General features: G+C 38.1%; 1 protein-coding gene across 3 annotated transcripts; it reads left to right on the top strand.

Moving 5' to 3' along the window:
* Positions 1–1,900: 1,900 nt before the first annotated feature.
* Positions 1,901–21,349, top strand: auts2b (activator of transcription and developmental regulator AUTS2 b). 3 transcript variants are annotated; one of them, XM_001921276.8, is made up of 14 exons: positions 1,901–2,323; positions 2,720–2,760; positions 13,801–14,087; positions 14,180–14,394; positions 14,489–14,533; positions 16,506–16,601; positions 17,196–17,267; positions 17,417–17,443; positions 17,558–17,629; positions 17,714–17,849; positions 18,898–18,981; positions 19,066–19,149; positions 19,235–19,445; positions 20,091–21,349. In XM_001921276.8, exons 3-14 carry the CDS (start codon positions 13,991–13,993, stop codon positions 21,196–21,198), a joined length of 2,247 nt encoding a protein of 748 aa, XP_001921311.2. In that variant the 5' UTR covers positions 1,901–2,323; positions 2,720–2,760; positions 13,801–13,990; the 3' UTR covers positions 21,199–21,349. The 3 variants fall into 3 exon arrangements, with proteins under 3 accessions (XP_001921311.2, XP_073779701.1, XP_073779702.1); XM_073923600.1 differs by lacking the exons at positions 1,901–2,323; positions 2,720–2,760 and adding an exon at positions 9,078–9,307; XM_073923601.1 differs by lacking the exons at positions 1,901–2,323; positions 2,720–2,760; positions 13,801–14,087; positions 14,180–14,394; positions 14,489–14,533 and adding an exon at positions 15,219–16,133 and having other exon boundaries at positions 16,301–16,601.
* The last annotated feature ends 396 nt before the right edge of the window (positions 21,350–21,745 follow it).

The following is a 21,745-nucleotide window of genomic DNA, read 5'->3' as shown; positions in this document are numbered from 1 at the left end:
TTGAAAAATGCTGTTATTTCAATTCATATTTTGGTAAAATATGGACCAACTAAACCATCAGGTTAAAATTGGGTCAAAAATATATAATACAAACGATTATTGCCTATATTTTATCCAAACATGAAACAACCCAATTTCTTTGAATGTATAGCATTAGATAAATGTCTGATTTTAAACTTGTTCATTCATTTTCTTTTCAGCTTAGTCCCTTTATTAATCTGGGCTCACCACAGCGAAATGAACCGCCAACTTATCCAGCATATGTTTTGCACAGTGGATGCCCTTCCAGCTAAAACCCATCACTGGGAAACATCCATACACTCTCATTCACTATGGACAATTTAAGCTTACCCAATTCACCTATAACCGCAAGTCTTTGGACTTTGGGGGAAACCAGAGCACTCAAAGAAACCGACACGAACACGGGGCGAACATGCAAACTCCACACAGAAATGCCAACTGACCCAGTCAAGGCTCGAACCAGCCACCTTCCTGCTGTGAGGCGATCGTGCTACCCACTGTGCCACCTTGTCACCCTGATTTTAAACTTGTTTTTAGTAATTAGTAAGAACAGTAAATGTATGCTACTTGAATACTGCATGCAAAGGTGCTGTGTATCTCACTGCTGGCTCTTAATGTCAAATACACATACATGTTGCATGTCTGATTTAACCACAATGCATTTTTATCGACAACTCATAAATAAGGTCTACGCTTATATCACCATCGGGCTAGAAAATCCTCAGTCAATATAATAACACACAGCAATAACATCTGCCTCAGCTAGACCTAGTTAAAAGTAAATCTGCAGTTATTTGCACCCTATAAATTATGAACCCCCTTAATCTTGGTCTGTTTGATGATATCTGATGGCCTGCATATGATTTGGCCTTTCTCCTGTAGATTTAAATTAATATCTCAACCTGAGACCCCACATTGAGTCCCACAAACCAAGAAGAGCAAGGTCTTGCGGTCGCCCCACATTCATCCACCAATGGCCATCCCAGTGCGTTCAGTCAGAAGGAGGAAGCTAAAACTGTTTTTCTCAGCGGTGCTGGCATGCCGAAGCTCCACGTCCTGCTGAGGAGTCACAAATCACAACTACGTCCCAGCAGGAGGACCAACTTCAGCTTGAACAAGGCCTCGTTTTGTTCAGGGCCTGTGAAATGCAATTAGAAACTCCCTCAGGGCCGACAGGGGCAACGGTTGAATGAGACCTCCCCGAGCTCCTGACGGGGCCACGGACTTTGAAGTCTACTGCTATCTCCCCTAGAGAGCCCATCCCCGGTTCAGAGAGGACAGCGCATTAGAGACGGAGGAGTGCAGGGAGCTTTCATCTGCCTCCTCCCACAGGGGTGTTGACGCTCCTAATAAATTATGTGATATATCTGTTGTGATAATGCCCCGTCTTGTGATTTATCATCTCACCATGCCCTTTTCCCGCTGACATTCACAGCTCCCAGTCCGACGGGGAGCTCTGCGATTGGTGGATCTCGACAAGAATTCCTCAACATGTATGCGAGGCTTTTATAAAAAGCTGTGACAGGTACGAACGCAACACTTGCATTAAATCATATCATCCTTTTCTCACCCTACGAAAGCACATACCAGCACCGTGGCATTAATTGGAGCTGACGATTTCGCCCAATGAGAGCAAAGTCTCATTTGAGTGTGAGGTGGAAGCATCTCATCGGCATTCTGGATGTGTCGGCTGTCCCCTCTGGTTATTCTGGGCCTGTAATTAAGAGGATGGCCATAATCACTGGACTGTCTGTACGTACGTGTCGAGCAAAGAGGAGGAGAGTGCTGTAATTGTTCTGCTCTCCGGGCCGAGGTGGGAGGCGGTGGGAGTGTCTGCTGAGGGAGGGAGGGATCACAGGAATGTGCTGTTCACTACTGAAGGAGCATTCTTGAGCCGGACGCGCTCTGGAAAGGATCTCTGCATGATCACAGACCTGCTTCGGGTGGATTTGCACTTAATCTGTTGGTGGTGAAGGAGCACAAAGCCTCAGGTTTTACACTGTTTGGAGGATTTTACTGGATATAGATTAAGGATTGGTTAAGGATGGACATGTTCAACATAATACAAGCCTTGATTTAAAAAAAAACAAAAACAAATACTTTGTCAGAGCTCCTAGATTTTGGAGGGAGCTCTGTTTTTTGGTTTGTTCAACTTTTTTGACACTCTTAATTCTGATACTGGAATGACCTTTCTGAAAATGATTGGATAGTTGAAAAGACTGTTGTCTTGTGATATTTTGGATTACATTGAAACAGCAGAGTTTATTATCATTCTTGACTCATCTGTTCATTGACATTTTGGGTAAGTTCTTCTGATAATCTCTCGACTAATTTACAATTTGGTTGCTTTTACATTGGTGGTTCTTGTTATGCACGTGAAATTGACAGTTCAATCTAAAAATTCTTGAGGGGGTGGTTATGAAAATGCAAAACTTGCTTGAGAATATATATATATATATATATATATATATATATATATATATATATATATATATATATATATATATATATATAWTTTTTTTTGCTTGTGCACAATATTAATGTGCCTATGTTATATTTGTGTTTGTTTCCTGTCATGAAAAGCACTAAGAGTGAAGCCACTTGTCATGCTTTCCACTGGTAAAACAGTGTCCTCTGGTGGTTAAAATGCATTTGTTGGCTAATGGATCATATTTACTGAAATGTATTCATATTGCAGGTCACTCTGACAAACAGAGACATTCCTTCCTCCAAATGAAGGTATGTAAATCTCTTCAAATTCCTGTATTACTGCTCCCATTTTAGAGCTTGCACATTACTAAAACATAATTACAGGCTATGTTTACCTGCCTGTCTAGATTGTAAATCACTAGCAAGCATTAAAACTTGATTAGATTGATTGATAGGCTGAAATATCTAGTGGTAGTGTCATTACATCATTTCTCATCCCAAGGAGACAGGAAACCTTATATTTACTTACAATTGTGTTTGATTTTTATGCATTAGCATTAAATGAAGTTCTCCTAGGTGAATTTAATTAATAGTTATATGCTGTACACAAAGCATCTGTCTCAACCATGTCACGGAAATATCAGGATTAAAGCTTGCTATATATTACCATTGTATTGCATGGGACATTTGACAGATCATGACATTTCTGTCATGCAATAGGGGTGACTATTGGAACAAAAGCATAAAAACATGTTATATGTGCGCTGGACAGATGGCATGGTAAGAAATCCCCTGGATTGAGTACAAGGATGTAAAACACAATACCTTTAGAGCCAATTAGGCTGTTGATAAGTTTAGGAGGTGAGTGCTTTCAGGCCAAGTACGTGCTGGTAATCGTCCACTTAATTGGATAGAGGCTCAGTCACTCATTAGCCAACCCGGCCAAAAACACTTTAGCCTTGCTGATTTATTCAACAACACTGTGTTCTTGCATTTATTTTTTTACTGGCACCCTTACACGTTTAAGTGACGAAGCATTTGTGAAAACCGCAGTCGTTTCTCCTTGCATCACTCATCACCATTTACTCCTGTTGGCTTCTTCAATCAAATCAGAGACACTTAAGAACTTAACCAGATTACTTTCATAGAGTCACCAGCATTAGTTAATGGAATTTACGTCTTTCGGTTAAAGCGGGTGCTTTGGAGGCTGCTGTCTAGCACATTCATCAGCAGGGGCTGAAATCTGGAGTCTCGCAGGACCACTTGGTCACGGCCTTTGGTCAGTCTGTTATGCATCTACTGGAGCCAACGTGCATCATGTGTTTTCTAGCACTGTTTTTGAAATCATAGGATTTGTGTGGTGATTGGTTTTGTAAGGTAACAGAAAGCACATAGTGCTTTGTTTTGGGAAGCCTATTAAACCTTAAGCCATCTTAATGCAATTGAGTTAAAGGACGCTTGTCTCAATCATAGGGGGATTAGACAGATTTCAGAGTCTGTTGTATTGCTCAGCGCTCTGCCAAAGGCTTCGTGGAATTTAGTTTTTAATTAGACAGCCATTCCTTGAATGACAAGCATCACTTTTCTGGTCAGTTTTCTTTGAAAGGCTATATTTTTAGATGTGACAGTGTGGTCCTGATGAAACTTATGGGAAGACTGAATCTGGTTATGATTTTTTTTAGTTAAATCTTGATTGCTTAGAGTTTGGTGTAATGTAAGATGGATTAAATTATACAAATAATACATTTTGTGATGATATAGCATGGCAGTATTTTTATTTTCAGGTTTTATTTGAGTTTTAGTCATGAATATTTATTCATTATGTTGTACAAATCATAAAATGAATAACATTTCTGATCTTTAAGTCATCATCCAATTGTTGAGACTGAGTTCTACTGCCAGTTCTGCCATATTTAAAGTTATTTATAACTGTAATTTATATAAATAGACAGAATTGACTTCAGTAGAGTCAAGGACAAAACAACATATCTTGGTTCTTATTTTTTAAAGCTTTAGTTGGTAGTTTACCACAGTATATAAATTTACATATAAATAATTATTAAACCCCCTTTGAAATTCGTTTTCTTTTTTAAATATTTCCCAATTATGTTCCCAAGTTATCTATGTAACAGAGCAATTTTCACAGTATGTCTGATAATATTGTTTTAGTCTGGAGAAAATCTCATTTGTTTTATTTCAGCTAGAATAAAAGCAGTTTTAAATTTTTTCAAAGACATTTTAAGGTCAAAATTATTTGCCCCTTTAAGCTATATTTTTTTCGATAGTCTACAGAACAAACCATTGTTATACAATAACTTGCCTAATTACCCTAACCTGCCTAGTTAAACTAATTAACCTAGTTAAGCCTTTAAATGTCACTTTAAGTTGTGTAGAAGTGTCTCAAAAAATATCTAGTCAAATATTATTTACGATCATCATGGCAAAGATCAAATAAATCAGTAACTAGAGATGAATTATTAAAACTATTATGTTTAGAAATGTGTTGGAAAAATCTCAAGAAATTGGAGAGGGGGTAAAAAAATAAACAGAGGGGCTAATAATTTAGGGGCTTTAATAATTCGGATTGCAACTGTATCTAGCTTGTTGGAGTACTGTTCAAATACTTATAATACCAGATTAGCAGATATAATCTTACTTAAGATGCCATTTTTTTACAGTTAAGTAGAGCTGCATTTTCCAAGTATGCTTCATATGTCTGGAATAATGAGCTTTAAGATATACTACATATAAAATCCGTACCATCTATGACTATATTTAAATTTTTTTTAAAGACTGTCAATTTAGAACAATGCACATTTTAACAATTGATTACGGTTTAAACTATTTTTGTGTGTCTATGTGTTGTGACATAGGGTTGGGCCGATAAACGATATTATATCGAATCACGATAAAATTGATGTCAATAACAATAAAAGACTTTTGTAGACCATTTTGATCTAAGAGCCGACCAAACAGCAGAAAAGTGCAACAAGGGGAATCTATAAGTGTGTTCATATTAGAAATGCACTGAATTTTTGGCTACCAAAAATGTATCGGCTGAAAATGTTATGCCGTATAATGGGCTTTCTAGCTTTTGTGGCTTCAATCATTGTTGGGGTACACTTTTAAATCAGGAAGCATTAGCAACTTATAGTAAAATATATCGCTATCATTCAACATGGAAAATGATTATCAAGTTTGCATTTTTGCCATATCACCCAACACTATTGTGGTTTCTTGAGCAGGACTCCCTGGTAGAAGAGATATTGTATTGTGTATGGGACATTTCTGGTAAAATAATTTAATTAAGTAAATGAAAATATTTATGAAAGAAGTTTGGGATCAGCAGTTATTTGAGAGAAAATAATTAGTCATGGAAGCATTAAATTGATCAAAAGTGGCATCAAAGATAGTTATAATGTTATAGAGGATTTTTTATATAAATGAATGCAGAAAATTCAAAAAAGTTTTTTTAAGAAAAATATTAAGCAGTACAACTGTTTCAGCACTAATAATAAAAAGAAATGTTTCTTTATAAATCAGCGTATTTTAACGATTTCTGAAGGACGACACTATAAACTTTTGCCTTAAACGAATAAACATTTAAAATACATTAAGCACTAAATAACTCTTTTGAATAGTAAAAATAATTATTATTAAAATATTAATTTGTATTAATATAACTAGGTCGTATATTTAAAAATTGTATAATAACATAGATTTTAATATACCTTTTCCCTGATGGAATATAAGCAGTGGGCTATGTTTGACTCCTGTTGTTATGGTAGTGTGTTGTTAATGCTAATATGAGCCGGCTCGCTAAGGAGCTGTGTAATCTGTTCGCCCAACACTCGGCTGTCAAAAGTTGACAGCTTCCCTCAACACTCGCAGCCGTAATGTGTTTCTGCCAGGAATAACTGAACCACTATTCACAGAGCTGTCTTTCCTTCAGCCCACGGTTTTGGCCAAAGTGTGTAAACTGGCCTGGATGGAGGCTTTCTTGCATTCCCGTGATGCTTATTAAAGCTGTGTTAAGATTAAACATGCTATACAGGGCCCAGAATGCATTTCACAGGCATGATCAGCATAGCCACCTTCAAAGTAGGAGCGAAACTATTCAAGGCCACAGTCTAATCTGTTCATCCCCTGCCAGTTGCAGACATAGGTATACATGTTAGTCTGTGAGATAGGCAGTCAGAACAGTGTTGGCATTGTTCATGGGGTAACCTGACCCGGGACGGGCCCAAGCGTCAGGGGACAGCGTATAGCCGAGATCGGCGCTGTTGAGAGATCAGTGAGACAGCTGACTGTTTGGAGCTTTCAGCACAACTCAAATAAACACTTTGACTATCCAACTTTAGCCCACAACTCTCCCACATGTTACAACTTTGACCGAGCACAGCGATAAGAAGCACAACAAGCTCTTTTAGTGATTTTTAAGAGTCTGTTATGTAGCCATTTGATTCCTCCATACTGCTGATTGTTTTACTGGGGCTACGGTTTCTCGGAAGCAGGAGGTAAAACACATCCCACAGGCATCAGGAGACATTGTGTGCATGACCGGCCCACATCCCCATCACTAATCCCCGTCTGAACGAAACCTGAGCGCTGAATAATGAAACAGCTCTGCGCTGAGCACCGCCGCCTATTGTAAAGACTGTGGGAGAACGTTGTCGTTTTGCTCGCAGCAATTTATACGTCCTGCGCTTGTGTCCTGAACTAGCCTTTCACATCATCCTTTGTGAAGGGATTATCTTATGATAACAAGAGATGATTTGTTCAAATACAGCTTGAGTCTTTGTCGCATGCTGTACTTGGTGGAACAAATAAGGTTTGGGATGAAGAATTGCTGTTTGAGCTGTTGGGATTTTAAGATTTTAAACTTAAGACAAATGTTTCTGAAAAGACAGCATGCATTCAAAATGTTGGGGTTAGTAATGGTGTCTCTGTAAAAAAAAAGTACAAAAATTGGGCAGCACATTGGTTTAAGTATCAATTTTCACTATTAACTAGTGGCTCGTTACCTATTGGCTGTTTATTAGCTTTTTTTTAAGGTAAAGTTTCTGCAGGATCTTAATATACATCTCTAATTCTACCTAATATCTAAACCCACAACCATATTACCAAGCAGCAGGAGCAATTAGCAGCTTATTAAGGCAAAACTTATTGTTAATGGTTTATTTCTTACTATTACTGGAGTAAATACAAATGAAATAGTATGTTGTAGTGTTATAATATTTCAGAATGTTTTTGTTTTATAGTATTTTTGCAATCTTGGTAAATCTAAGTAACCCTTATTTATTCAATATATTTTGTCACCTTAGAATTATAAGGTTCTTATTTGACTTTTTTGTCAAAATTAAGGTATTAACATATTCTTATTAAATGACAACTTATTTACATTATGAGATGTTTTTTATAAGTAGGTGACAATTGACCTAATTGCTAAAAGTAATATCTGTGACCCTGCATCACAAAACCAAAAACCTTAAGTTGTATATTTTTGGCTATTGACCTTATTCTTCAAGTATAAGCGCTTACAGCCATTGGAATCTTTTTGGCTCGAGACTTCCAGTCTCATTCACCTCTATTGATTTTTAGACATTAAAAACTGCTTGTTATGCTGCTCAATGTTGCAGAGTGATATTTTCTTATTATATCATTCTATTTTTTATGTGTAATCGTGAACACACTTGTTTGTAGAACAAGTAGTTTGACTGCTTATTAGTTCTGCTGTTTATTATTTCCAGTCATTTCTCCCATTGGCAAATGAATTAAAAGTAAATTGGCACATAAATTGGAACAAAAATCAACAAAAAGCAACAAAAACAAGCGCACTTCTGCATTGCAGAACAAGGACAATAACAATACGCTGTATGGGTTAAAACTATAGCTTTTTTATGCCACAAATCATTGAGATATTAAGTAAAGATCTCGTTCTGTTAGTACTGTGCATTGCTAATAAATTCATTTGGACAACTTTTACAGCATTTTCCCCAGTATTTTAATTTATTGGAACTCTCGTATTCAAATAATTTCTTCTATCTCAGCCAAATATTGTCCAATCCTATCAAAATTTAAAACAATGGAAATCTTATTTTATGCATTTAGATAATACATAAATCTCTGAATCTCAGTGTACAAAGATGTACTTAATTATGAAATATTTAATTTAGCTAGGACCATTTTCAACGAGAAATGTTTAAACAAACAGAAACCGGACTGAAATCTATTTTTTAACATATAAATGCAGCTTATGTAAAAATGTCAAAAGCAACACTTAATCCTCCATTTGCTCTCATTTGTCCCATAGAAAATGTCCCATAGAAAGCCTAGAAAGCATTTGCTTTAGAAACTCTAAGCTGGCATTATGGTGAACTGCTGCCAAACAGTGTTTATTTCTTCACCTCCTTGGTTAAATCGGTGTGTAGAATCCCACTTTCATAGCCAAGATCTGGACGTAATACTGTTTTGATCCATATAAATCACAGTAAGTGTGCAAATCCTGTGCATACCACCCAGTTGGCTTACTGCTTTGATGTATTAACTGGAGAGAGAGGAAGAGAGAGAGAGTGAGTGAGAAAGAGACAGCACCACCATAAAGGAAGTGTTCGCTTAGTCTGTGTGATACCCAACACCACAGACTGCGATCCTGCAGACAGACTGGCAAGTTGAGAATACAGAGAGATACTGTTCCCCTGTGTCTTATTCAAGAGCTGTTGAACGCCTGCTGAACGCAGCACCAGAGACACTCCAAACCTGCCAGATTTCAGCTTCCACCAACTGCAACGCCACAATTCAAGTGGATTCATGCACCATTTTGGGGTTTTGGACATAAGAGTGCAGAAAAGTAGAGGTAGGAGCCTTTAGCTGTTTTTTTATCTGTTAAATAAACAGTTGGTGAACTGTTAGGTGGTGAAATGTGTTTATGAGTTTCATTCTTTCTCTCAAAAGAACATATTTTGAAAAAAAGCAGGAAGCTGGTTATTATCCACTTTTATAGTATTTTTCCCCCCAATATGGATACCAATGTTTACACATAAAGGTTGAGTTCATGACTATCCCTAAACATTCGAGTATTTGTTTTTGTGGGCATTTTCACGTGCACAGGAGAAATCTAACCACATAGCGTTCTTCATGGCAGAGATCAAACAAGTGTCAGCCGAACAGATGCACCTAAGCTGAGAGGGCTTCATTCACAGCGAGCTAAAAACCATGTGGGAACCTGTCAGCACACAAGAACAACTGTTTCTCGGTTTGAGGCTTTTGCCAACTGTGCCCTAGCAATAACGCACGTGGCCCTCGATGCCACCAGATGATTTATGAGACGTCTCCCGCCATCTGCGAGAGCAACCCGCAGAGGGACGGCTACGGTAAACACGCTCATGATTGGAAGATTATGAAGAGTTTTTAGGAGGGCTTACCTGTGCTCTGCCTCCTCTACTTTTGTATGCACACAAAGCTTCCATCCAACTGCTCCTTCACGAGATTAAGAGCTTTCCCCTGGCACCCTGTCAAGGACAAAATTTAAAGAACACGAGTGTTTAACCTCCAGCTAATCTTGTCTTTGTGAGAATGAAGGGATTAGACCATTGGTTTCTGCATGCCTGGAAGGGTTAGGCCAGTAATGGGCTTGATGAATGACAAAAATGGCTTGGGGAAAGGAGCTGCCAACTGACACAGGAAGACAAATTCGCTGGTGGCCTGACAGCTCCAAAAAGAGGCTTAGCTTAATTCCTGACCTGCATCAAAATAGAGCATTACCGTACCATGACACTAATTGAAAACAAGCAGTTTAAGCGAAACTGGTCTAATAAGCACAAGCTAAACATTTTCATTTATTTTTACAGTTCATTATTGCTTTGTTTGATGGAAGGGTACATCAGCACATGCTGTTCTTTGATTAAACTGGATGTAAATTAGATTTAAACACCAGCGCCAATATGATCCAAAGGTCTATTAAGGACTCTCTGTGCTTATTATTTAGATTTACTTGATTAGTGTGTAGCCGGTCCAGCTATTGAGCTGTGCCATGTGGCCTGTACCACTCATTACGGACTAGATGAGGACTGTCTGTTCCCCCCTCTAGAGACTTGTGTTCTCCGCCAGCATTTTTCCTGTTGGTCTTATTAAGGATTGACATGCTGGTCTGCCACTTTACAATCTTAAAATTAAGGGTTTCCTATTGAAGAAACTTTTTGATCTGTGGACCCTTTTAACTGCACAAAAGGGGGTTTTAGTGGACAAACGGCCCTTAAATTTAGCAAAAAATGTTTAAAAATTCAGAACTGAATGCTAAAAGGTTCTTTAGAGGCTCAAAAATGAATGTTGTAAACTCCTCCAAGGTATTGATGTTACATGAAGATCCTTTAACATCCTAAGCATTCAACAAAATTGTCCTTATGGTGTAAAAATGTTCTGTAAATGTTTTTCGCACTAAGAAATAAGTTATTCTTTATAATGGTTCACTGAAAAGACCTTCAAGGGACCTAAATAGTTTTTTTTTATGGGGCATGTTAAATGTTCTGGAATATTTTTGTATTGCATCCCAGCAGAGTGGTATTGACAATACATACAAGCTCCATTCATACTACTCACAATCATACTGTATAAAATGTACTTTTCTAATGGTCATGTAGTCAATTCAAATGCAGTACATACTGAGTAGTAGACGATAAAGACAAAGAAATATTTCAATTATTTTGGAACAGTAAACATGTCAGGCTTAATAATTTAAATGAATCATTGACTTCTGCTGTCTTCATAAGTTTCAAAAACAAAGATTTCTTTGCAAATTAAAACAACATCTTTAGTTATATTTTATGCCAGAGATACTACTTGCCTAAAACATACATTTACCAAACCTTGAAAGTTATCATCTCCTGCCTAAATGTGACTGCACCTTTTGTGTCTATTGGCATTGGTTGGCACTTGCATTTAATGGCTTTTGACATTTGTTGGATAATGAAGTTTGAAATGTCTGAGAAACTATGTAGTGTAATCTGGGGCCTCATGTATCAACGCTGCGTACGCCAGGTTTCACGCTCAGAATCGCTCACGTTTGGATTTACTGACGATTAAATGAACGTGAGAATGTGCGCAGCTCCACGCCAACTTCATGGCTGGCGCAGCACATTTTTTGTGCGTGTCTGTTTATTTCCATGTCTTTTGTGTTTTTGAGCCGTGCAATGGCAGCTGTAAGAGATGAGTTCATCTAGCAGGTATATTAGGTTTCCATACCATGCAGTTGACCAGCCAAACATTAAAGCGCAATTTGCAGCGATTGCTGGTTTTCCCAATGTAATCGGAGCTATCTACTGCACGCACATTGCTATAAAGACACTATCTAAAGATGAATTTGCATGCGTGAATAAGAAACATTTCCATTCAATAAATGTGCAAATAAAATATGATGAACAGACTTATTAATGATTCCTACTTGTCTTCCTCGTGATAAATAGTTGGCAAAATCTGATATGTAGCGGGGGGAAAAATAGAAAAATGACTTCAGCAGATGCTGGATTCGAAACGAGTTCATGCTCGAACGTGTCAAAACATGTTGACATGCGTTTTACAAGCTGCGCCACCCAGGCTGTTATTAAGAGCACTACAACATTTTGCACTTATACATCGATTTCTTTTTTTAATCCACTCAGATGTTCAGATTTAACTGTGTTAACTGCATCAGCTAAACTCTCCCCACTCTCTTTTCTTCTTTTGTTGTTAATTCCGGAGAACAAACTTGCAAATAACACAGTTTTTCTCCAATCTACCTCCGAAAGCAGCACCTCCAATTCACATTCTGTTCAAAGTTTCTCTTCTTGCTTGCTTTTACCTTTGATTTATCGTTTGGTTTTGCCACAGTAGATTCATTGGCATATTCATATGGGGGATGAGGCAGGGAGGGGTTTTGCACTCAGTTTCACGTTCATTCGGATGTACAAAGAATATGCGTGGGATTTGGCGTACGCAGTGTTTCATAAATCTGAATTTTTTACTGCGTACGCACATTTACAGCTTTGTGCGTACGCAATGTTTTAGTATGATTTCAAAAAAGTCTTCGTACATGAGACCCCTGGTGATTGTCCGTTTACACTACCCTCAAAAACCCTCTTAGAATAAAGTGGATTTTGCACTGATGCATTTTACTTGTATATTAATTAGGTTCTAAAATGGTGTTCAATAGGTTTCCTTAAGTTCTAAAAATGTTCTCAGTGTAAAGAACATTTTAAAGGTCTATATACAGCCATTTTGCTCTATGTGATGAAAAGGTTCCAGGTTCATCATTGAGCCATTAATGTCACAAAAAAAACGTACGTTATTTAAATAAGAAAAATTCTTGTAAGTATTGTTGACTAAAGGGTACTTTGGGGAATCAAAAACAGTTATTCTGTGGCATCATCACTTATTATCAAAAGGCAATTTTGTAATCTTTAGAAGTGTATAAATGATTGCAGTCTTAAAGAATCTTTAAACAGCTTTATTTTCAGATGTCAAACGTTCACATTTCACAGTTCACATTTAGTGGGTTTCTCCACACACATTTACTGTTCTCAACATTTGAATGACCCCTGCCTCTGTGTCACCCTATTCAATACAAACAGCTCATCACAAGGGATTTGGAGCTCAGCTCAGGCGAATAAGTTGCTCCTTGTGTTTCCCTCCTCTGTGGACCCCCGGTGTTCACGAAAGGAGGTCTAACCCTTGGAGAAGCTAACAATCCATTATGGGGCTCTCAAAAGACCTTTCACTATAGATACAGCAGCACTGGAGAAAAGGCCCAAATTGACAGCTCGACACAAAAGAGATTTACTGCTTTGCTTTATGTGCATGAGTGCTGTTCAAAAGGAGGTAATTGCAGGTTGTATAGATGGGCGAATCCTTAAGGGATTTCAGCCCTTCATCACATTTGCATTCACTCTTAGCACCCCCCCAGGGGGACTAGTAAATGTCACGGTGAAACCGACGTCACCAGCAATATGGCAGCTTGTGAATGGGCTAATGCTGTAAAAATAGAGATATCCTGCTCTCTTTATTTTTTTACAAGCTCTGCTTCCCTTATTTGACACTGTAATCTTGGCGTTGACATAATCACTGCAGGATAGTGTGACACACGATAACTGAAAAAGGACATTTACCATGAAATAAGTATAGGACAGGAGTTCATTTCAGAAAATGGGTGTAAATGTCAGGTAGTAGAGGCTAATATTGCACAGTAATTGGTAAACCCTTTCAAGACCAGCCTCAGACATTACCTTTGACTGAGTTTTGCAAAAAATCTATGCAACTTTGATTTCCTGATGTACTCAAAACCTAAACCTCTCATGTGTTTTTTTGTTTGACCTGCAGGTCTTGCTGATGTTGCTAATACCACAAATGCGAGAACAGAAAACTGAAGGCAGAATGCCACAAGGAGGACATATTTAGAACCCAAAACAACAAAAGAAGAAGTCACTTATACAAACAATTGCACCTTTGGAGTGCATCTGCTTGAAAACAAAAGAGCACTACTATCACCTCATTTTCCAAACACCTCAACATGTTTTCCCCAACGACAGCCCTGCCTCCTCCTCCTCCTCTCCTAACAGGAAGTGCTCTTCCGGTGCCTAGTACACCATCAGCCGGCCCATACACAGGTAGAGCAACACCAAACACATCACACCACCAAAATATACCTGAAATCCCACGTGTATATCCACTAAACTTGTTCTGATTTTGTGGCCTTTAGATCATGATTTGCTACGGCAGGAGCTAAACTCTCGTTTCCTGGCCTCTCAGACCGCGGATCGAGGAGGTGCTCTGGCTCCTCCAGCTTACCTGCGCACAGAGTTTCACCAGCACCAGCACACGCACCAACACACACATCAGCACACCTTCACTCCCTTCCCCCATTCCATTATGCCCAGTCCAGCAGCACCACTGGTGCGTACCCCTGCCAGACAAGTGAGAACAAAATTAATACCTTGAACTGAAATTCAGCCATATGAATTGTATAATTTTCATAACTGAGTGTAAATATCTTTCTTTTTTTTTGCAGTTTGAAAAATATCCTGCTAAAGTGGACAGCTTTCAGAGACACAGTGTAAGTTACAGCAGGTGGACACATAACGGCCGGTGATTACACTTTTAATGCTTCATTCTAGACGTTTACAAAAATGGCTAGAATTGGAGGCTGAGATTAGCTACTGGTTAGTGTCCAATTTATAGTTTTCAATCCTAGACTAGTGAAACCTGGGTAGTGAAGCGTCCAAAAAATACTGCAGTCCAGACCTTAAAAGTTACTATTTGTTTAAAAGCACAAATATTTCATCATATATTTCCATAGTATCTGTATAACGTATTCTTGAGGTCCACACTGTAAAAAAATCTTGCTGCCTTACATTTTGTAGATGAATCAACTGAACTTTTTAGTCATCTTCACTTAAACTGAATAAAATATTAAGTTAAACTTTGTAGAAATAGTTGAAACCTGATTCACATATTAAAAGTTCAAGCAACAAAATGCTATCTTGACTTTTACAGTGCATGTACATCACTAAAATCACAGTTTAATGGGTAAAAATATTAAAATATATAATATATAGATATTGTATATCGATATTAAAAGATAAAATCCAGTAAAAACCATTTTGATGATGCATTCTACACATAAAAGCAGATGATTCAACAATATAAATGTTGTCTTAATGAGTTTAGCCATACTGATTCTTTTAAAATGGGTTATCTATGAGAAATGTTTAACATGCAATTGAGCTTTTTCCATATTCTATTATAGAATATGGAAAATGGGTATCTGAAGGGTCATAAAAATTCTCAAAATGTTTTAAACCTCAAAAGCTAAATTTTAGGCCTTAAAAAGTCAAAAATCTACTGAAATATTGTATTAAAGGCCTTAAATCGTTTCAACAGGTCCTAATTTTCCTTTGTTTATATATAGCTATCCAATCTGGCCATTAACACAATATACAATCATCAACAATCCCAATTACTTTCCTTACATAACATTTATTTAAAAGTGCTCTATTTATTTAATGCTGAGAATACTGAAACTATATATTTATTAAATTATTATTATTGTACACAGTGATTCAAAAAGAATACCACAACTGTCGGGTTGGTGTCACTCGAGTGTCTGGAAGGGTCATATTAAACATCTACGAACTTGTTTTCTACTGAAAAAAAAATTGAAGTACTCTTCACATTGATTAATTACCCAAGGTTCCATCTTGTTTCTTTGATTACATACAGATTTTCAAAGTTGTGTTATTCTTTTTGAATCACCCTGTTTTATTAAATTATAATAATTTTTTGATAGGGCAAGTGAATATACTTGGATATTCAGAAAAAAAAATCCTTAAAATTTAGCTTTGTATAAGTCTGAAATTCATTCATGATGGTCTTAAAAAGTCTTAAATTTAACTTGTTGAAACCTGGAGAAACCCTAGTGTGGAGTCTCTGTCCTCAATGATACTGAAAACATTATCATTTACATTAGTTTGTTAATGGTTAATAAATGATTGCTGTGATGGAAGGAAAGCCTTGTTTTGTTTTCATTAGGAGGCGATGTCAAATGAAAACTACAAACAGCCTATTATTTATAATTTTTGCTTTTAAATTGATTACATTTTGAAAGCTTTTGTGGTAACAAGTACAGTTTCTTTAGGTAACAAGAACTGACAGCAGCATTTACTCATCTAAATTAATGTTAATTTTAGCATTAACCTTTTCTTTTTAACCAGACGTTGCATCTGTTACCATGTGAGCTAACTTGAATAACCAATGAATCATTATATTATCTAATATTAAAAAAGATTAATCGATGTCATAAAAATATATTCCTCAGTGCTAGTTCGTGTTAGTTAATGCATTCATGTTAACAATTTTTTTCTTCGTACCACACAAGTGAAATGGCCACAGTAAGTGCTTTACTTTTACAGGGACCACTTTGATTTCACTCTAACGGCCAGAAACAGAAATGCCTTTATGTCCTGAATCAGCGTGAGCAGACTTTTGTTTCTTGACATTAATGACATTTTTCTGCTGTTTCCCTCCAGTTGGTCCCATCCTATCCGTCAGTAATGACTGGAATACCTCCTATGGTTCCACCTGCTGGACCATTCAGCTCTCTCCAGGGAGCTTTTCAGCCCAAGGTTTGCCTGCCACTCCATCTCTTAGCTTTCTGTTTTGTTAGAAACGCTGCATTCTTAAAAGGCCCTGACAACGCTAAAGAAGTCTGTGAATAACTTGATATTTCTTGGGTTGAGATGACCTCCCACAAAGAAAGAAAAGAAAAAAACAAGTCCTGTGGTTTTCTATGGTTTCTCAGATGGGATTCTGTAGACTGTTTATGTTTGGCCCCACATTTGCAAAGCCTGTTTTTAAAAGCCAGAAATAATAATACATGTAATAATTTACTTAGACACTGGATTCTAGGCTTGTCACAATTGTGCACTGAGAAAGAATAGAGCAACTAATGCAGGGGTGTCCAAACTCAGTCCTAAAGGACCGATGTCCTGCTGAGTTAAGCTCCAACTTGCTTTAATACACCTGCCAGGAAGTTTCTAGTATATCTGAGCAGAACTAAGAACTTGATTAGCTTGTTCAGGGGGGCAGGGGAGCAGGGTTGATTTGGGTGGGAGCTAAACTCTCCAGGAGAAGTTTGGACACCCCTGAACTAAAGGATTAATGTTAATAATTCCATTTAATAGGGACACCATATTTTAAAAAAGCCTTTGTATTTGCAGGCTTCCAACCCACTAGATGTGGTGTCAAGACCAGGATCAGTGCCACACCAACACTTGCAGAAAGATTCAAGGGTAAGTTTCCATTTAGCATCCTTTGTTGCAAGTCTCTCTAATTAGATAAGGTTGGTCATGTTGAGGCATCTTATTACATATTTGTGCTATTATTTTCTGTCTATTGTTGAAGAAATTAAAGTGCTAATGTGCTATATTATTATTTCTAGCTCCTTGACCCCATGTGTAAACCAAAGGTAATGATTGCATGCCATTATCAAACCCATTTTTAAGAGCTCCTATTCTATTATCTACAAATCAGGAATGCTTTAGCCTTCATTCATTGTTTGTCTATGTTCTATTCTCATCAGAAACCTGGGAAGTGGTGTGCAATGCATGTTCACATTGCATGGCAGGTTTACCATCATCAACAAAAAATTAAGGTACCGAATAAAAGTCCATTTACAAGATATCTAGTTTTGTTCAAAATTTCGGTCAAAAACCATTTTTCCATTCCTATGTTACAGAAACAGATGCAGATTGAGCCACATAAGTTAGAGTTTGGTTTTAAGCCTGAGTTTCTGAATCAGTCATCTGGCTCCAACTTCGTGGGACTGCAGCCACGTGATTTACCCCGTCCATCCACCATCCTTTCTAATGCAGGTAGGAATTACAGCTTGGAGCATAACCCCATTAACCAATGTAATTTTGCCAAGTAGGATGTTCCTGGATCACCATCGTGTTGGTCCTGGAGCTATATTCCTATCAACCAATTAGATTATAGGGTTACGTTTGGGGCTAGGCTTACCACTAGGGTCATTCTTCCCACTTATTGTAAGGGTAGTTCATGGCAAAGGTTAGAGCAGGGGTGTCCAATCTTCTTGCTAGATGGCAACTGTCCTACAGAATTCAGATCCAACGCTAATTAAATACACCTGGACCAGCTAATCAAAGTCTTCAGGATTACTTAAAGGATTACTCCTAGCTATTTTGGGCCATGTTAGACCTATATTACATGGGACATTTGCACTCCGAGAACAGAATTGGACACCTTGGGTGAGGTCAGGGGTTTAAGTAAGAGATTTTATTGTCATTGTAGTAATACAACTGAATTTGTTTGGTAGCTCTCAGGGATCAGGAATGTAAGAAAAAGCTAATCATATATTACAATAATTATTAGGCATAATTTCCATTTTTTTTATCCCAATGACAGTCATACTGGCACCTAAAATGTAACATATGGCACTTTTTGGCACTGAAATGAGACACTAAAATTTGTGTTTTGGTTGAGTTCAAGTACATACTGGTTATATAGTTATATATAACCATATATTCCAACCTTAGCATACTGGTTATGTAAAAGGGGGTCACCAGTCCCTCTTATACCTTCTTCTTTAAACATTGACTTGGCTTCATCTAAACTAGCATGGCACTAAAGACAGAAAAAAGTATGTTTGGAGGATGGCATGCTTCTACAAAACAAAGTCAATGAGAGGAGTTGTAAAAAGGGGGGCATGAGCAAAAACTTTAAAAAAAAAACCTTGTGGTGACAAATCATTAAAACCATGTGAAATGAGCAGAACTAAGCTAAAATGAATAAATGAATGAATGAATGAAGAGTGTTCAGTAATTAATGAAAACATAAATGTTATAAAGACTATATAGCAGTATCAGGACTGTCCTCATCCAGTATCAACATTTCTCTTGTCAGGTCCCACACACCCTTCAGTTTCACCCTACGGATCCTTACAGCATACTCCAAGCAATCTCCAGTCTGGTCTTGTCCCCCATCATGGTAAGGATAATTACTGGGCGACTGAATACACACTAAATGAACAGTCCTGCCAAAATCTATATGCATATATATCCTTTTGTGTAGAATCTCTTAATAAAGCAGTCACATTTGGAGGCCTAACTACACTGAGTTCATCTGCCTTTGGAGGACTAGGAAACCCTTCACTAAGTAAGGACATACTTTTATCCTGACTTCTGTGATAAGTGAAAACCTATTTCCCTGACTGTTAATAATTACTCTTGGGCATTCACAGCACCAAATGCAGCAAATGGGACTAAAGATGGTAAAATGGCTGCAACTTCAAATGGGACACTAGAGCCCTGGAACAGACTTCACCAAACGCCCTCATCCTTCCCTACACCCCCTCTGTGTCCAAGACCTTCTGAACCCGAAAGAGCTCCCTCTGTACCAGACAGAGTAGCTAATAAGAGAGACTCTGTGGACAACAAACAGGACCAGGAAAGGTACATATGATATAATATCTATTTTGCTATCTCCAAGAGCAAGTAGTAATCTTCGGCATGTTATACGGTCGCATTACCATTCACATATCAGTTGCCTAGCATAAACTACAAAAATCTGAGTCCATAGTAGCTTCAATACTTTTGATAAAACCTGTTTTTGCAGAACTGCCATCATTAAACAAACAGGTGGCCATACTTGTCCCTGGAGGGGTCACTGTTCTACAGAGTTTAGCTCCAACTTAAAAATAAACACATCTGACTCGGCTAATCAAGGTCTCCAGACTTTTAAATAAACACTAATTGGAGATAAACTCTTCAGGAAAGTGGCCCTCTATGAGAAGGACTGAACACTCCCGGTTAGAGTGAAAAGTGTATTGTTTCCAGTCTTGTCCCTGGACGGTTACTATTCTATACAGTTTAGCTTTAACTCAAATAAAATACATGCATACCAGGTAATTAAGGTCTTTAAGACTAAAAGAAACCTCAAGGCAGGTCAGTTTAGGGCTGATTGGAGCTAAACTAAAGACAATGGCACTCTGTGAGCATGATTGGACATACCTGGTTCTAGCTAACACAAGAGTTCTTAAAGGTTGACCACTTGATAAACATTCTCAGATTGTTAATCTTTTATTTTAAAAATTGCAGGGGCCTGAAAGACAAATCAAATGTAAGGCAATTATCCCCTGTCAGAAACATTACACTGGAAAACAAACAATCAACAGAGTCTTTAAAAGCTTCCACTCCGGATGAGCATAAGGAAGAAGAGCGGGCAAGAGAGAAACCCCCTGCCCAAGAGCTCCTGCACCAGAACCGAGAAATCGAGGAGCAGAAACACAAAGAGATTCACAGTGACAAAAAAGAAAAGGATGTCAAGACCGAGCAACAGCAGCCTGCAGAGGACAAGCCAGCAGCAAAGGAGAGCTCATCGCCCAAGCAGAGAGAGGATCTGAAGAGGCCAAATACTGATATTCAACCCTGGGAGCCAGCTGAGAAAAAGATAAGAGGGGAGTTTGAACCCCATGCCAAGACTAGCAAGGTGAGGGTCAAGGAGGAAAGGAGAGATGACCAGGACCATGATGTTACATCACACCTGAAAGTTTTAGAAAAAACATGGCAGGGTCCCAGAACCCCTGCTACAAACTGTTCATCTCTTTCAACACTTCCTTTGCCAATAGGAATCCCAGCTGGCCACCCTGGTCTGGATAGGTCCAGGCTGGTCTCACCTTTTCTGGGAGTGGGTCCATTACCTGTAGCTGAAAGGCTGCCTTACTCACCTCAGCACTGGGAGTCTATGCGGAATGTTTACCGGGGTCTAGACCTTCCACGTAGAGACTTGTTGGGCAAGGACCTCTTAATGAGGGCCGACCCTCTCCAACGTGCCATAATTGGGCACCCTGCTTACCCACGGGAGCCATTTCTTCAGTCTATGGCTCTGGAGCAAAGGAATCACCTGGAGGAGCGGCAGCGACTGGCCTTCCTTAGGGAGGAGAGCGAGAGAAGCCGCATATTGGCTATGCACCACAGTGCACTGGATCCACACTTAGCACATCCAGGACTCTTAGCAGCAGCTTATCCCGGTGCAGGGCTCCCACATTACAGCCCTCTCAGTAGAACTCTACCTGCTGCCTTTGTACATGCCCAACCACATCCACTTTTTCCAATGCTACCAGCAAGGTCAGGGTCTCCGAGACGAACAAACCCTCTTTTGGACAGACCTTTTTCACACCCACACAGAGACACTGAGGCTCGGTAAGCTGGACCGTATTGGGAACTGAAGGACTCATGTATATCAAGCACTTCATGTGAAACTAAGTGTAGTCATGAAATGTACAGTGGTGGAAAGTCAAAAAAAGTTTTTTGTTTTGTTTTTGCCAAAAAATATTAAATGGCTTTTCTGAGAAAAATGGCTTTATTCTCCTTAAATGTTGGCAATAAAGTATGTTTAAAAGCAAAGGGCTTATAAAATGGCAAAATGTTAAACAAATAATTTATATTATAGCTATTCAAATTGGTCAAAAATGAACCCAATTGATATTGGTAACCTAAAATAAAAAGTTCAGATGCAAAAGCCTTTAAATGCCATCAGAAATTTACACCTAAAATGATCTTTTTTTCTCAGCCTCTTATGTTTGTTCCATTATTTCACTTTAAAGACATTAAAAAGAACTTATTTGTGATTAAAATGTAAAATTACTGAGCCCACAGACAGCAGTCTCAGAAAAATGTTCAGTTTAGAAAATATTAGACAGCATTTAGAGTTTTTTGCATCTAAATCCTTCAAATATAAACAATTTATTTAA

The sequence above is a fragment of the Danio rerio genome, chromosome 15 (genome assembly GCF_049306965.1).
Source record: "Danio rerio strain Tuebingen ecotype United States chromosome 15, GRCz12tu, whole genome shotgun sequence".
Taxonomy (NCBI): Eukaryota; Metazoa; Chordata; class Actinopteri; order Cypriniformes; family Danionidae; genus Danio; species Danio rerio.
This window is presented reverse-complemented; position numbering and strand designations above follow the sequence as displayed.

Bases quoted from the DNA above. Each gene is read 5' to 3' on its own strand.
- auts2b (XM_001921276.8), top strand. From the start codon at position 13,991: ATGTTTTCCCCAACGACAGCCCTGCCTCCTCCTCCTCCTCTCCTAACA. The intron at 14,395-14,488 runs GTGAGAACAAAA...TTTTTTTTGCAG, and splicing joins TGCGTACCCCTGCCAGACAA to TTTGAAAAATATCCTGCTAA. The intron at 16,602-17,195 runs GTTTGCCTGCCA...TTGTATTTGCAG, and splicing joins AGGGAGCTTTTCAGCCCAAG to GCTTCCAACCCACTAGATGT.